This window comes from Excalfactoria chinensis, chromosome 13, assembly GCF_039878825.1.
Source record: "Excalfactoria chinensis isolate bCotChi1 chromosome 13, bCotChi1.hap2, whole genome shotgun sequence".
NCBI classification, from domain to species: Eukaryota; Metazoa; Chordata; class Aves; order Galliformes; family Phasianidae; genus Excalfactoria; species Excalfactoria chinensis.
In genome coordinates this window covers 11480434-11498074 of record NC_092837.1, presented here as the reverse complement: position 1 = coordinate 11498074, position 17641 = coordinate 11480434, and the positions used below count along the sequence as shown (strand labels likewise).

The 17641-nt window shown below is 43.7% G+C and overlaps 1 protein-coding gene across 1 annotated transcript in view; it reads right to left on the bottom strand.

Moving 5' to 3' along the window:
* Positions 1-17641, bottom strand: part of ERGIC1 (endoplasmic reticulum-golgi intermediate compartment 1) — a 51829-nt gene that overhangs the window by 14682 nt on the left and 19506 nt on the right. Inside the window, exons 3-6 of the mRNA XM_072348391.1 lie at positions 12301-12373; positions 3702-3796; positions 2968-3092; positions 230-334 (exon numbers count right to left, since the gene is read on the bottom strand). Coding sequence (XP_072204492.1) covers positions 230-334; positions 2968-3092; positions 3702-3796; positions 12301-12373 — 398 coding nt within the window. The remainder of the gene's footprint in view (positions 1-229; positions 335-2967; positions 3093-3701; positions 3797-12300; positions 12374-17641) is intronic.

The window sequence follows — 17641 nt, the reverse complement described above, 5'->3', positions numbered from 1 at the left end:
ATGAATGCTGCTCTTCCCTGGAGTAATGGCATGTAAAGTTTGCAGACTCTTCTGGACTGAATGTATACTGCATGAATGCAAGGGATGGGCTTGCCTACCCAGGTAGCTTGTTCTTGTCCTCCTCACACTATATGTGGCCCTTCCATAAAACCAAACAATCCAGTATCAAAGTGACTGTGGTTGCATTCAGTCCCCTAGAGACAGGGAATTTTCAGGGAAGCAAACTCACCTGTAACTTGTCCCCAAATGAGAGCTTGTGAATGACGTGAGTCATGTCAGGATTCTGAGGCTGCGCAGTGGCACTGTGCGTTGACACATGAAAGTTACCAGGGACCTAAAATTAGTCAAGACAAGGAAGACAGGATTTCTCATTTTATCCCTCAAGGCATTGCTATGCTTTGTGATATGAAGTTGAAATGCCTAGATCCATCCAGCCTGGCAAGTGTTATCACTTAACAGTGGACAACTTCTGGTATGTTGCAGTGAGGCTCTGAAATTTCTTCCTGCATTTGACCAATGCCACCATACTGCATGCAGAGCAAAGACCTGTTACATCCCAGGAGTCAGGCTCTCATTGCTACAGCTGCTGACTAGGAAGTGATGAGTGGATCACAGCCAGCTCTACGATTCCTAACACTTCAGGCTATGTCTTTCTTTCCCATTAAAATACGATTCAAGTCTCTCAATCAACAGTTGCTTAACATTTTACTCCCACATCTCACATTTGTAAATGGGACCACTGTTGCAGAACAACCTAAGAAAGCTGTGCTTTTTTTTGTTTTTACAGTAGTACCAATCGTAAGATACCTCACACTGCAGAAGATCGGTGGTTTTATTCATATATAAAACCCATCCTTACCCACAAAATTTTGGGGGTATCCTGGACAAACAGAACCAGATCTTCATCTTGTAGCCCTGGCTCATGGCTGGCTTTTAGCTCCTGGTTCTCTCAATAGGAGATTTTCTATTTGCTTTTGTATTTTGTTTGTAATTCAGGGAAATGCAAAGTTTTGAAAAAATACAGATTTCCCCTAAGGACTCAGTTCCAAGGCAGAAAATGAGCACTGGTGTCGTTCTAACTGAATCACTCCAGCATGCACCAAGTTTTCAGGTCACTACCCCTACACTGGGAAGTCTTTCAACAAATCCAACTCAATAGCTGTTAAAGAGGGTGCGAGACATTTTTCCTAGGGAGAAAAGGGCTGGAAATTAAATGGTCTTGACTTGGAAAGGCTTTAAGGGCACTAAGAATCAGTCTCAGACAACAGCAGGAAAACAACTGCACATCAGGTGCCCATTGTTCTTGCTGTAGAGACTGCAGTGTCAGTGCCAAGGGAGGCCACATGCTGATTACATGTGCTTTCAGGAAAGCAAAATTAAATGACCTGATGTGCAGCAGTGTACTCTGGGAACACTTTCAGGCGTGGACATGAGCTGTGTCATCCACAAGCTCAGTAAACAGGGTGGCAGTCTGCAGTAAGTACACAACGCTACCTTGTTCTCCCACTCCAGGTTTGATGCCCTGCCATGTATTACCATATGCCTAGGCTCTAATCAAGCCTAGAGTTACTCCTATAACTTCACATAAGCTCTTTACAAAGGGGTGTGTTCTTTGTTATGTAAGCTAAGAGTCCCACAGAACAGTGTCCAACAGCAGCGCACAGTCATGTTTCAAAGTAGGGCCACATCCCACTCTAGATGCTGGCTCACATAGAAGCATGTGAAATTCCTGCCAAGGGACTGAAGATTTTCTTTCCCCTCATATGTGAGGGACTCAGAGAGGCCAGAAGTCCTGGTGTAAGTTCCCTCCTTCTATTCCCAGCCACTATATGAGACCACACAACTGGTGGCTTTGCACAAATGAAGCAGAAAAGGGAGTTTCTCGTGCTCAAATACAGCTTCTAAGTGTTTTTTTGAGTAGAACAGACCACGTACACAAGAAAAAGCCCCAACTGTTTTAGCACTGTGCTCTTGGGATTAGCAGAACGAGAACTACCTACCTTTGTAGAAGCCCTTTCCCAGTTTTGTGGACTACCAGCTGCCAGTAGTTTTGGTGACTTAGAGGTGAGGAAAGAAACATCATCTTTTTAATCCCTAATCCCTTCCATGTCACAGAATCAGTAAAGAGGTTCTGCCTGTTATTTTTAGATGAGATTTAACATGACCTGGGCGGGGAAGAAGGAAGTAGGATTTTGTAGCCTGTGGTACATGAGGAGGCGTGTATAAAGGGTGCGCCCTTCTTAGGACATCGGTGGGCCCCACCACTGCCTCCCCCACCCCATCTAGTCATCTCCAGCATTACATAGCGAGATTATTCAGTCCTGAACACACCCATCCCAGAGAGGAGCCTCCTCCAGGCCTGGATTTTCATTCTTTGAGGCAGAAGCAAAGCATCCCTACAAAGCATGCGCACAAGCCTTGTGCATGTACTCCAAACATCTCAGCATGGAGCCGTTCCTGTTATGCTGGCATCCTCTACTAGGGAACATTCCTGTCATTCTGCAGCTCTTGGAATTCAGCAGCACTTGGACAGAGATACTGCCAAAGACCTCTGCATAGTGAGTCACATTTTGGAGGTGCAAAAGTTGTGACAAGTGAACACAGAAGCCATTCAGCATTCGACAGGTGTTTATACATCCCCTATACGTTAGGCTGCTGCACTCAAAGAGATGTCACTGGCCACAACACAGAGCCACTCTACTACTAAGGAATGCTATCCAGGTTACCTGCTTTGGAGAATGGTAAGACTAAGCCTGATCTAACATGTCCTCTATGGCTCTAACTACACAGCCTCCTCTCCCCATGTTGTTCTGCAACACCAAGAGAATCAATTTCACCTGCTGATTAGGGACTCCCTACATGAACTCCCTGAAGGGGAGAGAGAGACATAAATTTGCATGGCGTTTTACAAATAGATCTTACAAGCATTTCCTGAGCCAGGCCAAACTCACTGTCATTCCTACTCACCTTGTTGATGCTGAAATGTCCCTCAAATCTACAGCCATCCCCATTATTGAGAGGTATCTTCATCGAGTTGTCTATGTGACCCACTTCATGCCTTCCCATTTCATCCTGGATGTCTAGTCCAACTACTGCATGGGAGGGAGGAGAGGAGACAAGAAAAAAAGTCAAGTGAGAAAAACAGAAAGATTGTACAGGAAAAGTACGCACAGTTTGACTGGAAAAAAGTCCACATCATTTTCCCTGACCCTTCAGTAAAGTGTGCTAATAAAATAACATCATGTGTCAAATATCCTTATACCGGAATGAACTTTATTACCAAACTTTGCAGACTGACAGAAACATATATCTTATACCCTGCCAGTTAACTTCAATTTGAACTGCATAAACAGTACAAGTTCAGGTAGGCAAGGCAGGTGATCTGTGAAAAGCCAACAACTGTCTGGTGTATTCAGTTACAAATAAACCTTGGGAGGTTTCTGGCTCCCAGACACTGAGAGGTCACTGCAAAAAGGGAAAGGACTTTGAAGAAGGTAGCAAGGGGGGTCAGCTGCTAACACAGGCTGCAGTGAGAACACAAGGTCCAGGAAAACTGATGGCCTGGCCTCACCTGGAATACCAAGTAACGGGATACTGGCAAAGGCTGCAGTGATGTGACATCCTGTTACAGAGGGGCCACTGCACAACTTCTGGCCCATTCAAATATGAATTAAAACAGGTAAGAGAAAGAAGGTACTCACATTCACAATGCAGATTTGGTAAACTGATGTTCAGACTCACTTCTATTTTGCCTCCACTGTCTTTGTCTGGGTCATCCACGTACAGCTCATTAACTCTAGAGGAAAGAAGACACAAGTGGGTCCATGCATATAGCTACTTTCAATGTGATGGCTCAAAAAAACAAACTCCAAACAACCAGCCTCGCATGTGAAGTAAAAAAAAAGAAAGAGATTCTGAAGCACAGAGCAGACAGCACAGCGTGCCAAAGGGCATAAGAGCCCTCACGTGTGATTGACCATGACAGGTACAAAAGCTTTTTCTTCACTTCCCATCATCAGTGCTCTGTTGTTGGCTGCCAGGGTCTCCTCTTTCACTTTTCTTATGCTTGCAACTTTCTCCCTCAGTATTTCATTTCAATCCATGAACTCTAATCAAAAGCAACAACTAAAATTGAGAAGAGGATTCAAGTCAGGAAACAGATGGGATGAAACATCCTGGACAGCAGGATCTAACACTACGCAATAGCCTCCCAAAGAGCAGTGATGTGCCAGCACTGTGGGTGCTATGAAACAGATTTCACGGAAGACAAAATAGAGATATAGAGCAAAAGGGATACAGAAGTATAAATATTTATTGTTGGCACAAACAATCCATCTGACAGCTACAATATAAACCAAATGAACCAACACAAGCACAGCCACATGTCCTAGAGAACACACTCCAGAAAAAAGATGTGAGGGTACCCAAGAGCTCCATCTCTATCAAAGTCTGACACTGTTCAGTCTCAAGGAAGAAGATCTGAGAATTTCAGCACGATAAATAATAAAGGTATGGGAACTTATGTTCAAGCAAGCTGCATAAAATAAATTATCATTGCTACTAAGTGCTCTGTGTTATTTTTGTTTAATGCTCAAAGTGTGTGAAATCCTTTGACGAGCCCTTGCCGAGGAGTATATATGCTAATAGACACACCAGACCAAGGGCAGCTAACAAGACAGAATCAAAGCGATTCTGTTCTGGTGATACATCTCTGGACCACGGTGAACTGCCTGCCCTGTGGATTCAGAAGAAACAAGTCTTCAGACTGAGAAACACACAACTGCCTATTTCTTTCTGAGGTAATTACTCACAGGTCAGTGAGGTTTGCAGACACTCATTTAAAACCAGCACAGCATTTGTCTTCAGCTTCACAGCCCTACCTTTCTCTGTTTTTAATTGGCTTGACAAGTTGCTTGCAATCATTACTCAACGTATTTTTCAAGTGATTAACAAAAATGACACAGAGGGAGAGGCAAGATTGCTCATCAGTGACCTAGTTAGAAGCTTCTTGGCTGAGCCCTCTCCTTCCAGGTGGAATGTGTTAAATCTTACTATGTATTCATCACTGGCAGACTAGGCAGTGATTGGGATTAAGTCATATGCCCAAATACAGAGGTAAGGAGTACTCCATGCAGCAGAGGTGTTACTCCTCTGAAGCACTACATCTCTCTCCTCCCTTCCAGCCCCCAGCCTGTTTCCTAGCAGTGCCTGGTTTCTCCCCAGCTCTTCACTGTCTCAGGTGTGACCACACCTGGCCAGCACCACAGCCAACTCCATGCTCCTGATGAAAGGGAGCATCTGTGTCAGAGGTAGCACAAGAGGACATCAGGTTTGGCACCTCAGCTGATGCTGCCCAGCTCTTTGGAGTAAAACACTAAGAAGGTTGTATTTGCAAATTTCCAGTTCTGAACAAGTCAGAGGATGGGCCCGCAGGTGTGGTGTGTGAGCAAATGCCTGTAGGCCTTATGGCAATAGGTGAGCAAGAAGTGGCTGCCGGTAGAAGTCAAAGGATAAACTGCGCACACAGAGCCTCTCGAAGCTCCTACATAGGAAAGCAATGCGGTGAGGTCACTCAATCACAGACTGGATCACTGAGGCAAAGAGAAGTAGGCCACTGTGCCCACATCATGTGGCCCATTAGTTGCAGAGATAAGGGACACTGGCTTCCCATTTGGAGCTCCAGTCATGAAACCACTTGTTTCCAGCCTGTCTCCTGGTCAAGGCTCACAGACATTTCCTCCTCTTCACCCTGCTCTTCTCCTTAACTATGTTCCCAGAAGGTTTTTTAGCAGGGGCTCAAAATCATGCTCTGCACTGGCCTGCTTTGCTACTGAGATGCATCTCATGAAGGGGGCCCTGGGGCCCAGTGGGAACATACCACAGGATAAACTTGCCAAAGCAAACTTCAAAAGAAGATTCATCCTCTTTCAACAAACTGGGAATTTTACTCCCAAAATGCTTTCTGGAAATCTCACATGTAAAGGAGACACCCAGAGTCAAGGCTGCTACTTCACAGGCCTCTACCTGAACCATTGCTAAGTCCGGTCTGGTGCTCTTGTCTCAGTTACTGGCCTTCTACCCAGGGCTAGGAAAACAAACTGCACGCAGCCTTCCTATAATTTCACCAGACAATCCTGGGATGTCGAGGAAAGCAGCATTTGGCACCTCTAGCAACTCCCCCTGCGAGGATAACGTCTCCAGCAGAAAAAAAAGAAGCTGGCTCTAACTTACTGCTGTTCGTTCTGGAATGCAAAGTATCCCAGGATTAGAGCAACAGTACCTAACAGTGAATATGAGATGGTCATGAGGGAAATAAAAAATGAGGTCAGGCAGAAGGACACTGTAAACACAGCTGCTCCTATAGCTCTTTAGAGAGGCAGCATGTAGGGTCATAGTGTAAAACCAGAGATGGTACTTACCTCCGCCAAAGACCCCAAGGAAGTAGGAATTGGTATTTTACTGGTTGTTGTTAAAAGTCCATTTGAACAAAAGAGGTACAATAAAGCAGAGGTGAAATGCAGAGCCATGAACGTGTAATAGGGCAACAGGACACTTAAAAATACAGCTCACCCTGAGCAGGGCCTCCCATCGCTGCTTCAAGGAAACAGAGGAAAGTTTCCCTACGCAGCAGGAGTGGTGATCCACACAGAAAGAATCTGCTTCACTTCTAGAAAGAGCCACTTTGAAATACTTCCCATTCCTGAGTGATGCTGCTGGGAGATAGATGCTCATCCCATTTGCTTACAAACTCATAGCATTACACAGAAAGAGTTGGCTAAGATTGCAGATCTTGCAATGGTATGCAAGACAGAATGAGAGCGGAAAAGAGCAGCAGGAGGGCTGAGTGTTTCTTTAAGATTTTATCCAAAGACAGACAGAGCCATTCTCCATGCTTCGATCTATGACACAACAGCTTTGTTTCCCCAGAAACAAAACTTCTCATATAACTTATTTCAAACTAGAAACCCTGGCCACTAATAGATGCTTTGCACTTCCATGGCTAACAGCCTGTGGTCCTGTGAGTACAAGAGGGGCCACGAGGCATCAGGCTGTTCAGTGCTTCATGCTCTGCCTGGGTGCTCTCTAAGCACATCATCCTCATTCTCTGTATCCCATGGCCTAGCCTTTGCTTCAAATTGCAAAGTTTTTTCTCCCTCTTTCACAGCAAACAGCCAGGCTCCCTTCTCCCAGCCATCAGCCATAAAGATAGAAAATACAGCCACTTACTCCACAAGCTGCCTTTTACCTCATCCTCTGACTGCCAGGAAGCCACTCTGCCCTCTCCAGGCCCCTAAGCCTGAGGGGAAAAATAATTACTTCTTCTTGAGTGAGTCCAAAGATTCTCTCAAGGGACTTTCTCAAGCAAATCCTCCAGGTCCTCTTGGCTCTGCTTGCCATTTCAGCTCTCATCATTCACCTTCCACAGACACAACCATCCTAAACTGAAAAGTCTGTTACTGCCTTCTCCTCATTTGTGCCAAACAAGAGAAGGCATGATATTGGAGAAAAAAAACACACTGCAACGTCATTTTCACAATTTGTGCAAAGAAACAAGAAGCAAGTCAGCAAATTCTCTGCTGTGTAATAAATTGTGCGTATCTGTTGTTCTGCTGCCTTCAAGCTTCTTCTCTGCCCTGCATCTCATCAGTTCACCATTTGAAGGTCTCTGTCCCACTTTATGTCCTTGGCTTAGCTGTGACGCACAGAAAACACACTGTCCTACAACGGAAGGAATTACAGCTCTCCAGGAGGCAGGAAGAAGAAGGCTTCCAAAGACATCAACGTAGATTTGAATCAGAAATTGCAAATGACATCATGACACCACCTTCCGCTTCCTGCTAACCTATACATGGACGTTAGGACAAATGGCACAACAACACAGATATATAACACCTTTTATTAGGTAATCTCCAAGTTACTACGCAAACATTAATTAAGCTTCTTAACACCTCTGAGGTAGTCAGCTAAGCATTATATCCTACAGAAAAGTGTCCGTCTCAAGGTCAGTCCATGGCGAGAGCAGGATTACAGCTCCCATTCCCCACTGACTACCAGGCCATCCCTTACCCACTGTTTGAGTTTGCTCTACCATTTCATCTGCTTCAACTGGATGAGTCAGTGGAACTGAACCCACACCTCCAGCTTAGTGTCTGGAATCCAGATCAGAACATACAAGTTGTAGCATTGTGCTCCCGCTGCAGACAGCTCATGCTCTGAGGCTACCATTTCTTGCAGGAGGAATGCTTATTGCACCAGGATCGCCCTATGCTGCTCACAACAGCTACAGTCTGACCCTACAAGTCATTATGAGAAATCACTATGAGACAAAGCCACAAGACACATTTCAAATACCCTGGAGAGCCTAAGGGACAGAAAAGATGACAAGGTATGATAACAATTCTGCTTCACTGCAGGATCAGTCTAGGGCATGCAAACAAACCCCATGTAATCAAGCAATATTAGTCTGAGAAGCAGCTAGCTTTGCTTCCTCCCATTTCTGGAGTAGCTGATAGCCTGCACAGACAAGCTGTGCTGTGTGTAGTGCAGCCCCAGCACCAGAGCTGGACTGTGTGACGTTCACAGATCAGCAAAGATATTTTCAAAAAGATTAGGACAAGGCAGTGTCCTCAGTGAGTGATCTGGCCACCTTAAATGAACAGCTGATTTTGACATTGCTGGTAAGTTATGGTTATATCGAGAGCTTTTTATTGCAGATATTGTGCTTGCATAACTAACTGCAAGATGCCTTGCAGGAGGACACAGACATTCAAGCAGCAAACTTGTCACTTGAGCCTGTTCAGTGCCAGCAAGTTCATTTAAAACAAACAAAAACAAGCAAAAAACAACAGTGAACAACAATGCCAGCAGAAACAGTCTGCTGCTTTCTATATAGTATGTTGTGCCAGATAAATTGTTGGTTAGCAGATACATTCATACCACAAATAGCACATTCATACCCTCCTACCCCTTCCCCTAGCTGCTAATGCAATGAAGACTAGATTACTTAATTACATCTCTCCTCCTAATGGAGATACTTGGAAAACTCTTATTGATCATACAGAATATAATTCATGACCTAATTACAGCCATAAAACTGCAGAATTATCATCTTGCCAGCTATTAACTTCTGGAACTGATCTGGGTTAATTAGAAAAGAGATAGGTGATCTCTACATTCTTGATTTGCAACATAACAGCAGGATGAATGAGGAAGGCTGTTAAAGGTAGGCCAAGCAAGTCCAAGCCCTCAACCTCAACCTACTGCCCGTCCTGCTCAGGAAATACCTGACACGTTTAACACCTGAGCTTCACGTCTTCAGCCATTTGAGTCATTTGCTCAGTGGGACAAGCGTGTTTGATACTGTCATTTTCACAGATGTTCAAATGTGGAACGTGGACATCCTTTGCTTTATCTGTCTTTTACAGAACTGGGGAGTTAAATCTAAGATCTTGCTTTGTCTGTCCAGAAGTCTTCAGTCACTCTCAGTCTGGATAGAAATTACCCATCATAAACATCCTTGATTTCCAGAGTTCATTCACCCTTCTCCTAACTGCAATGATAGGTTGTGGTTGAGCTGAGGAAGAAAATGCTCTTCCCTCACAGTGCTTTTCCTGGAAAGGATGCAGTACCATCTAAGAACCAAACTTCAGCTTCTTTCACGGCTGCTCAGAGGACTGCCTGCTGGGGTCCTGCAATAGATCTTTAACATGTGAAATCAGAAATTTTCTAGCTTGTTTCTGGACTCATTTACACAGGAAGCTAGTAAGCAACAAAATAGGATGTGCACTTATAGTGTGTTACCTATGCCACGTTAATTTCCTGCATGTCCACTGTAATGTGTACAGTATCTTAATCCAGCTTCCTAGCTGAAGCAAGCTTCCCTGCCACAGACGTGATCTGGGTGTTCATTAGACATGCCCACACACTGAGTTATGACATAGCTGTTATGCACAGTCTTCCCCACATCGATAATCTGTTTGGGTTTAGTGTGATGACTGTTACCCTCAAGATGAAGGTGTAATTTCTTGGCCTTCTGCCACCTAGACAAGCTGAAACTGCAAGCACTAAGACAACGGGTCGGTCAAGGAAAAAAGAGATTTGAAGTTAGGCAAGAGTGACCACACAGATTTCTAGTAATAACAGGAGTTTAAATTGCTACAATCATATGAATGCAGAAGGAAGTCCAACAGTGGGGAGAAGCCAGCTAGTATCAGGAGCTAATGTAGTGCAGAGCAGATCTTATTTTCTTGTGTTACAACACTTGAGTTCAGCAAACCATACCGATCATTCTCTTCAAATCTAGAGACCAAAGGAACCCGTTGGTAAGTCAGACAGCTGATCCTGTGGGTACCACTGCTGCTGAGGTTGCTCCTTCCTTGCCCTGAAGCTGATGTCAGTGCACACACACTCCACACGCTATTAGTGGGCGTAACAGGGCTATGAGGTAAGCACGAATTAGCATCAGTGAACCTGACTTGTCTCTGATGTAAGGAACCAGACCAGGTGCTCTTGATTTCAACTTGCCATCAAAAATGTGCAGCTACCCCAACACAATCTGGCTTTGTAAAAAGTGTGTGACCGCTTTAGGGGAAATATTACACAAAGACTGATGCCGTCTTATAATTCAGTTGGCAGTGGCCAAGCAGGAAAGCTCACCCTGTACAAGAGCATAATCTAGTCAGTCATTCAACTTCTGGCTGTGGCTAGGAAATTTCAAGCTGATAGAGTATCTTGTGCAAGAGATACAAATGATATAAAAGAAACTTGTTACAGCTGAAGCTTGCAATAAAAGGTGATGGGTATTGAGTTTGCACAAAAGGAATCTTCTGCATCTTGAAAAGTGTTTGGTTCTTGGCAAACAAAGCTCAAAACATTTTTCTGAGTTAGTATCTCCATTGTTACTTGCCATCACCTGGTTTCTAATGATGGTGTACAAAGTTCCCACACTGTTTCAGACCACATACAGCTCCACACATCTGCACCCGTGTGCCGAACCATGAGACTATGCTGCCTCACAATGTAGTGTCAGTAGCACATTTTAAAAGGAATCAGAAGAGGTCAGCAGCATCTCTGAACACCTCTAAAGTGCTATGGGCTTCCTAGAAGAGAAAACGATGAGTAAGAAATGGAAAGAGAAGAGTGTACTTCTACTACAGAAGTCACTGAACTGGGAAGAACCTGTTATGTGTCATTCTGAAGTATTTCCGCTGTAACGGAGCAAGCCTATTCACAAACACAGTGGGTGAGCTGTTCCCAGAAAGAGAGAATTGGATGATCCACAACTCATCAAAAGGAGGTTATCACGTTCAGTGAGCTATTGTGTTGGACAGTCCGTGACACAGCAGTTTCCTGCATTCGCCTCTGATACTTCCATGACATCCTCCCTAAAATGTTACTGCTTTACTGCTTGTAAACATCTCCTCCCAAAGTAGGCCCTTCTGGGAAAGACAGCTTACCAACTCTCTGAGGTTCCAGCAAGAATCCTCAGTACTCACAACTCAGAGCACCTCTAAGTATCTTCATGGAGAATGTTCAGAAAGTCACAATACGAAACAAGCACAAAGAGGCCTCAGAGAATCACATGGAATTGAATTCAAAGAAACAGTAAGGGAGTAAGAAACGTGAGATATCATCTCTGAAAGAAAAGCGCAATAGGCATAAAAATCAGCTAGAGCCAGACTGCACTATTGTCTTAAGGTTAAACATTACTCCGGGTTAAAATTATTCTTTAAATTAAATTCTTGATCCAAGTCAGAGATGCATAAAAACAATGAAAAGGGACAGGGTGATCAGAACTAACGCAAAGCACAGTTGGTCAAAATACAGCATAGGAGTCTCGTGCACTTCAGTGCTTTTGTGCTCGGCAGTGACATCTGTGGCTATGTGGACCATCATGCCAATCTGACTGAAGTTCCGCCCTTCCTAACTCTCCAGGAAAACTGCATCACAGTTGGATGAGCTCACTGCCACGTCAGTAGGATTATGGAGAACTTTTCCTAGAACCCCACACAAAGGTACTTAGGTTAATAGTTACCAAGAAAAGTCAACTTTAAGGCAGCGGGAGCGTAAGAACAGAAAAAAAACCACAACAATTTGATTGATGAAAATATTCATTCTCAATAAAATAAAAAGCTGAATGAATGACTGAGAATTTCAACTCTACCAAAAGGAATCCTAACCCATGAGAGAACTAACCGGCTAGTGAAATTACCAGCACATTTTTCCAAGATAATGGAGGATATCTGCAAAAAATCATATATAAACATACATTCAAACAAAAGAAAACATGGTTGTACTTACATTTCAGTGGCTATGAATCCGGTGAGTTCAGACAGGAAGAGAAACAGTATGAAGAGACAGCAGCAGACAGAGACTGGAAAAGAGGAAAGTTGAGGAAAAGGTTAGTTTATATCTCTAACATAGACACAAACTGTTTTCACGCAGGCAAATTATTCCTCCTGCAAACATATCACCCAGACACATCTAACAACTTTTCTGTAGAGACAATGATTCACACCAGGCCATCCAAGCAGTGACTTCAATGACTTGCCAGCGCCCTGCTGGCTATCTTAACTTAACCTTTTCCACCATGTTTTCCATCTTGCCATGGCTCCTGTGTTCCTCACCTCCAACACACTATGCTGGTCAACCAGCTCTCCCTCCCCTTTGACAGGAGCGTTTCTCATCAGTACTTCTTTCGGATCCCTTGCTCCATGCTGAAGTTTATTATACTAAAACCTGCACTACACATGAGACAGAACTGGTACTGCACAGACTGCTGTGATAATGGACTAGTCTAAACAGTGCCTCATTCTCCTCTTATCTCCCCATTTGCCAACATACTGACTTTTCAGGAAAGAAAAATCTGTAGCAAAGTCATTGCTAAGAACCTGGGCGAGTCCTGTGCCAGTTCTAAGAAAGCCAACCTATAGTTAAAAGAAGGGAGCCAAAAGTTACTGGTGTGTTCTTTGTTCCTTTTCATCAGAAAACTTCAAAACATTGTACAGTGACGCTCACGCAGCAGCAGGTCAGTTTCCTATACTGGAGAGACTTGAAGGAAGGAAGGAATGGCTGTGAATCTCACTGAGTAGGGATGATTAGACACGGATGTGCCAACTCAAGGAGACGGGGTTGTATTAAGTAAAATATCCAAGTTCATCATGAATCATTATACAAAAGAGTAAACCGGGAAATGGCATGACAGCCGACAGTCTGGTTCAACCCTCAGCCCAGCAGAGTAACAGTGACCAAGCACTCCTTGGAAATGACCATTTTACCACAGCCATTAATTAAGATTGAAAAACATGTAAGAAAAACCCTGTTCCTCAGCTTTACTCCACATCACCTACGCAGCCTGAATATCTTTTCCTCCAGAAGGCTCAAGCAACAACTGGCTGGGGAGCAATTTTAATCAAACTATTGTGCCTGTCCACAGTCCCTTGGTACAGAGCATGGGAGGCATGGGAAGGAAAATGGAGGTACTTAAGGCAAACACTGAGATAGACCCTTGAGTGACCTAAAGCCCTGTGCCTCATTCTTCAGATTAGTCAGCCCGCAGTTCGGAGGAAAGAGAAATACACAGCTTCCCCTTCTTCATCAGAGTCATTTCAAGTGTGGATTCATTTACTGACCCTCTGGGAAGTGCGGGGGATTAAAAGTGATGCCAAAAAGCCATTAAGAAGGATGAATAAAAGGGGGAAAATAAAGTCAAAGGCCAGTAGGAAAATGGAAAGCCAATGAGGATATTCATCAGAAAAGAGAAACCTCAGATGGTCAGACAGTCACTCCCAGGTCCTGGCTTTGAAAACAGAGACCACCACACTACTGTAACCCAGCTAAGCCACCAGCACAGTGTGTCATGGGCATGGAGAAGGATCTACTTAAAACGCAGCAACAAACTCTTATGAGAACATATGCAGCTACATAAGAGCAGAAAGAAAAGCAGTCAGGCACAAGACTAGTTGATCCAGTGTTTCTCACCAGTCATCACCGAACAGCAGACACATATGATCTCTGATCTTGGCAGTATGAAGGAGAGAATGTATGACAGATAGAGACAATTCTCTCAGCTGCCTTCCATATATTCCCTTTTGCTGTGTTCTCATCCTGTAACAGTTTACTATACCATCAGACAGACCTCTCTGCTCTCCATCACTTCTTTGCAAGCCCGGTACTGATGTCAATTCTCACCCAGAGCTTTCCTCCTTTTCCAACTTTTCACTTTCTTCTCTATCATTTTCATTATCAAATTACCTCCTACCTTCTTGGTACACAAAGTACTATCTCCCTTAGGTCCATTTTCCAATCCAGCTCTTCCAGTGAAGACCTGTGACTATATGTACTACGTAAAGTACAATAAAATTACAAGAACCTGCACATAGGAAGTCCTGCAAGAATGTCCTGAAATGCCCGGCAGGGACTGACTTCCAAAGGCCTTTGATACTTCTGTCAGTGTTTGAACTGCATAGGCAGTTTTCAGCCTACAAAAGAGATTACTGAGAGTGGACACAAGACAAGTCTGGAGAAGATGAATGGGAAACAACAACTCACCGTTGCTCCCAGTAAAAGAATGCAATGGAAGGCCAAGCTTCAAAACAAGAGGAGAGTTTTTCCTCTACACGATACTTGGCATTCTGAAACTTCTCAGTGTTAGGAAAAGTCTGAAAGACTAAAAAAAGGAAAAGAATCAAACATGCCTAGAAGAAGAAATCCATTGATGGCCACTAAACACTAAAGAACCACTTCTGTGTCAGGAAGTTCAAAGCTGCCAAATGAGGGATGTCTGGGCACTGTTTCACTTGTCCTCGTGCTCTTTCTCAGCATCTACTGTTTATCACTACCTTAAAAAGTACACTTGGCTAAATGGAGATCTGCAACATTGGAGAGCACATACAACACTCTCAGTGTGACAACGTACACACACAGTGCTTCTGCTACTTATTCCATAGTGAAGACCTGCACTTGCTTCCATGCAAATGCATGTTTCCAGCCACTCACATATGACAACTACAATGCATCTGGAAGAGCAGATTAAAGACAAAGATCAGACAGAATAGGAAAAATTAATGCATAAAGCTTAGATTAACTGCAAGAGCTCTGTGATGTTCCCACAGAGCTTGAAGGACAATCTGAGACAGGTTCTTTAAACTCTAGTAGGACAGGGTGATCAATATATCCAAGGTTGCTTGCTGTAGACACACTGGAACATGCTGTTAATGAGAAACTCCAAAAGGAAGAGAAATTCTACCAAGCACTCTTTTCAACGTTGGCTTCTACATCCTCACCCTTATGTACATATCCCTTCTGATACACACCGCCATCTAGGCACATTCCTGACTCTTCCTCCACACACTTCGATAAATGAAAGAAATGCAAACTGCTTAACAGCATACAGACCAAAGGAGTGAATCTTTGTCTATATTAAGGCATAAAATTAATAGTATTTATTGTACAATGAAGCAAACTGCTATGAAATGCAAGGATTGGGTCTTGTTACAAATGACATGTGAATCATAACTTTGATATTTCCTGATGTGTATTTAAAACTCCAGCCTCCAAACAGCATAGAGTATTTCTGGATAACGTTACCATGTGTGCATACAAGACATGCATGCAAACTATGCACCCACACTGACTGTTAAGCAGGAGGATTGCTACAGCAGCTGTTCGAGTTGCAGGCCTCTCTCTCAAGAAGTCAGACTGCTGCTGTCCAGATGCCAGCTGTCAAACAGCCAGGGCATGTGCCACTGCTGCCTACATACCCAAACATGGCCAATTCGTCACCATGTTAATCAGGTCTGTTAGAACGGCCATGTGTTGGCATCACAGACACACTGCACCAGGGTCAGAAGGCTTGTGAGGACTGGGACAACATCTGGTGGAAGAGGGACAACAGCATGACTGTCTTAGTGGCACATGAACTGGAACATAGTCTGAAAGAAGAGATTTTTACTAAGAACAAGGGGCAGCTATCTACTGCCTGCCTTTCTGAGTAGTCTGTGTGCGTACAGTTCTGTGCAAACCCCACCACACTAAACTACTGGGTTCCTTTGTTCCTACTAGTTTTCAGTAGACAGAAGGGTTGCTGCACAGACCCAAAGTATCATATATGCAGTGTGCTTTCGAAATTACAAAAGCTTACAGAACAGAAGCCTCCAGTTGGCTACTGAATCTGCCTGCATTCCAGACTGCCTGCTCTTCTCCATCAAAATACTTCCATGCTTATTTGGAGCTGCCTCTTTCCTAGCAGTTGGCCCCTTCACCCCTGTTGGTTGGAAGCAGTGCTGGTACTTACATCTTTTTTCTTTTGTAATTTGATCTATTTCTTCCTCTCTAATAAACCTCAAGCTTCAAAAACAAAACAACAAACAAACAAACCCCCAAACAAGTAAACAAACAAAAAACCAAACAACCCACACACAAAAAAGGCTTTGCCCCTCCACACCAATACAAACACAATTGAAAGAATCCTGCTTTAATCTGCTCCCATTCCAGAAAGCACCAGAAATGATTCTGAAGTCTCAGCTGAAATCACACAGGACAGACTACAATAGCCAGATACTACAGGCTGTTTTGTATCAGCCCCGTAAAAGAAGAGTAGCACCTTCCCCTACCTCCAAGCTTCTATTATGGTTAACATCTGAATTCCCTGAAGCAGTTATCTCAAACTCATGAGACCTTCCCAGGCTTCTAACTGCCATGGCAATGGGCTTGTCTCATTCATGGACTCCTACAACACTCAAGATTACTGGCTTTCAAATTATAAGTCACAGACTTGGTCAGACAGAAAATCCATTAGGAAAGCTGCATCCAGGATCCTCACATGCAAAGCTACCACAGGTTGTTGGCTGTCTGTGTGGTTCAAAAGCTTCTATCAGCCTCTGCAAACACTGACAAAAAGAAGGAGAACCAGTTAGAGAAGAAAATTAAAGCCTGAGAAGCTGCAAATAACAATGGAGAGGAATAAGTCAGCTAATAATTTTAAGTGAGAGTCACAGCCTCCAAGCCTTCCCACAACACACTTATCACTTAAGCTGTTTACTGCAGATCTGAAAGCCTAATACTGCTGGATGGCCTTTGATGGGTTTTTTTGTTTCTAAAACATTCTCTTTTGCAGGTGATTCATAACAAGACAAATTCTCAAAGGCAGCCCAGTTATAGTGTGGGAACTCTTAGTTTTCAAAACAGAAGAGAAGGTAGGATCAACAAAACAAGTTCAAAGTGTTCTTTCAAAACGCTCAATCTCATATACCTCTAAATTACTGAACAGTTTTACTCAAGCTCTTTGTACACTGTCTTAGCAAAGCAAAGAGGGAATCGAGGGAATTCAGTGGTCAGGATAACAGAGGGAACAAGGACTCTCTGAAAGCAAATATTGACAATAACAAGCTATCTTTACAGAAACACAGAATAGTTGAGGCTGGCAGGGACCTCTGGAGATCAACCCACCCAATGCCCCTGAAAAAAAAGGGTCAGATGAAGCATGTTGCTCAGGGTCAGGTTTACTTGTTTTGAATATCCCAAGGTTGGAGTCTCCACATCACTGGGCTCGACCACCCTCATAGTAAGAAGCAAGGAGTTCCTTTAGCTCACAAAAAGGCTCTGCTTCGTGTCCCATTGATTCACTGCTATTGACTCAGTT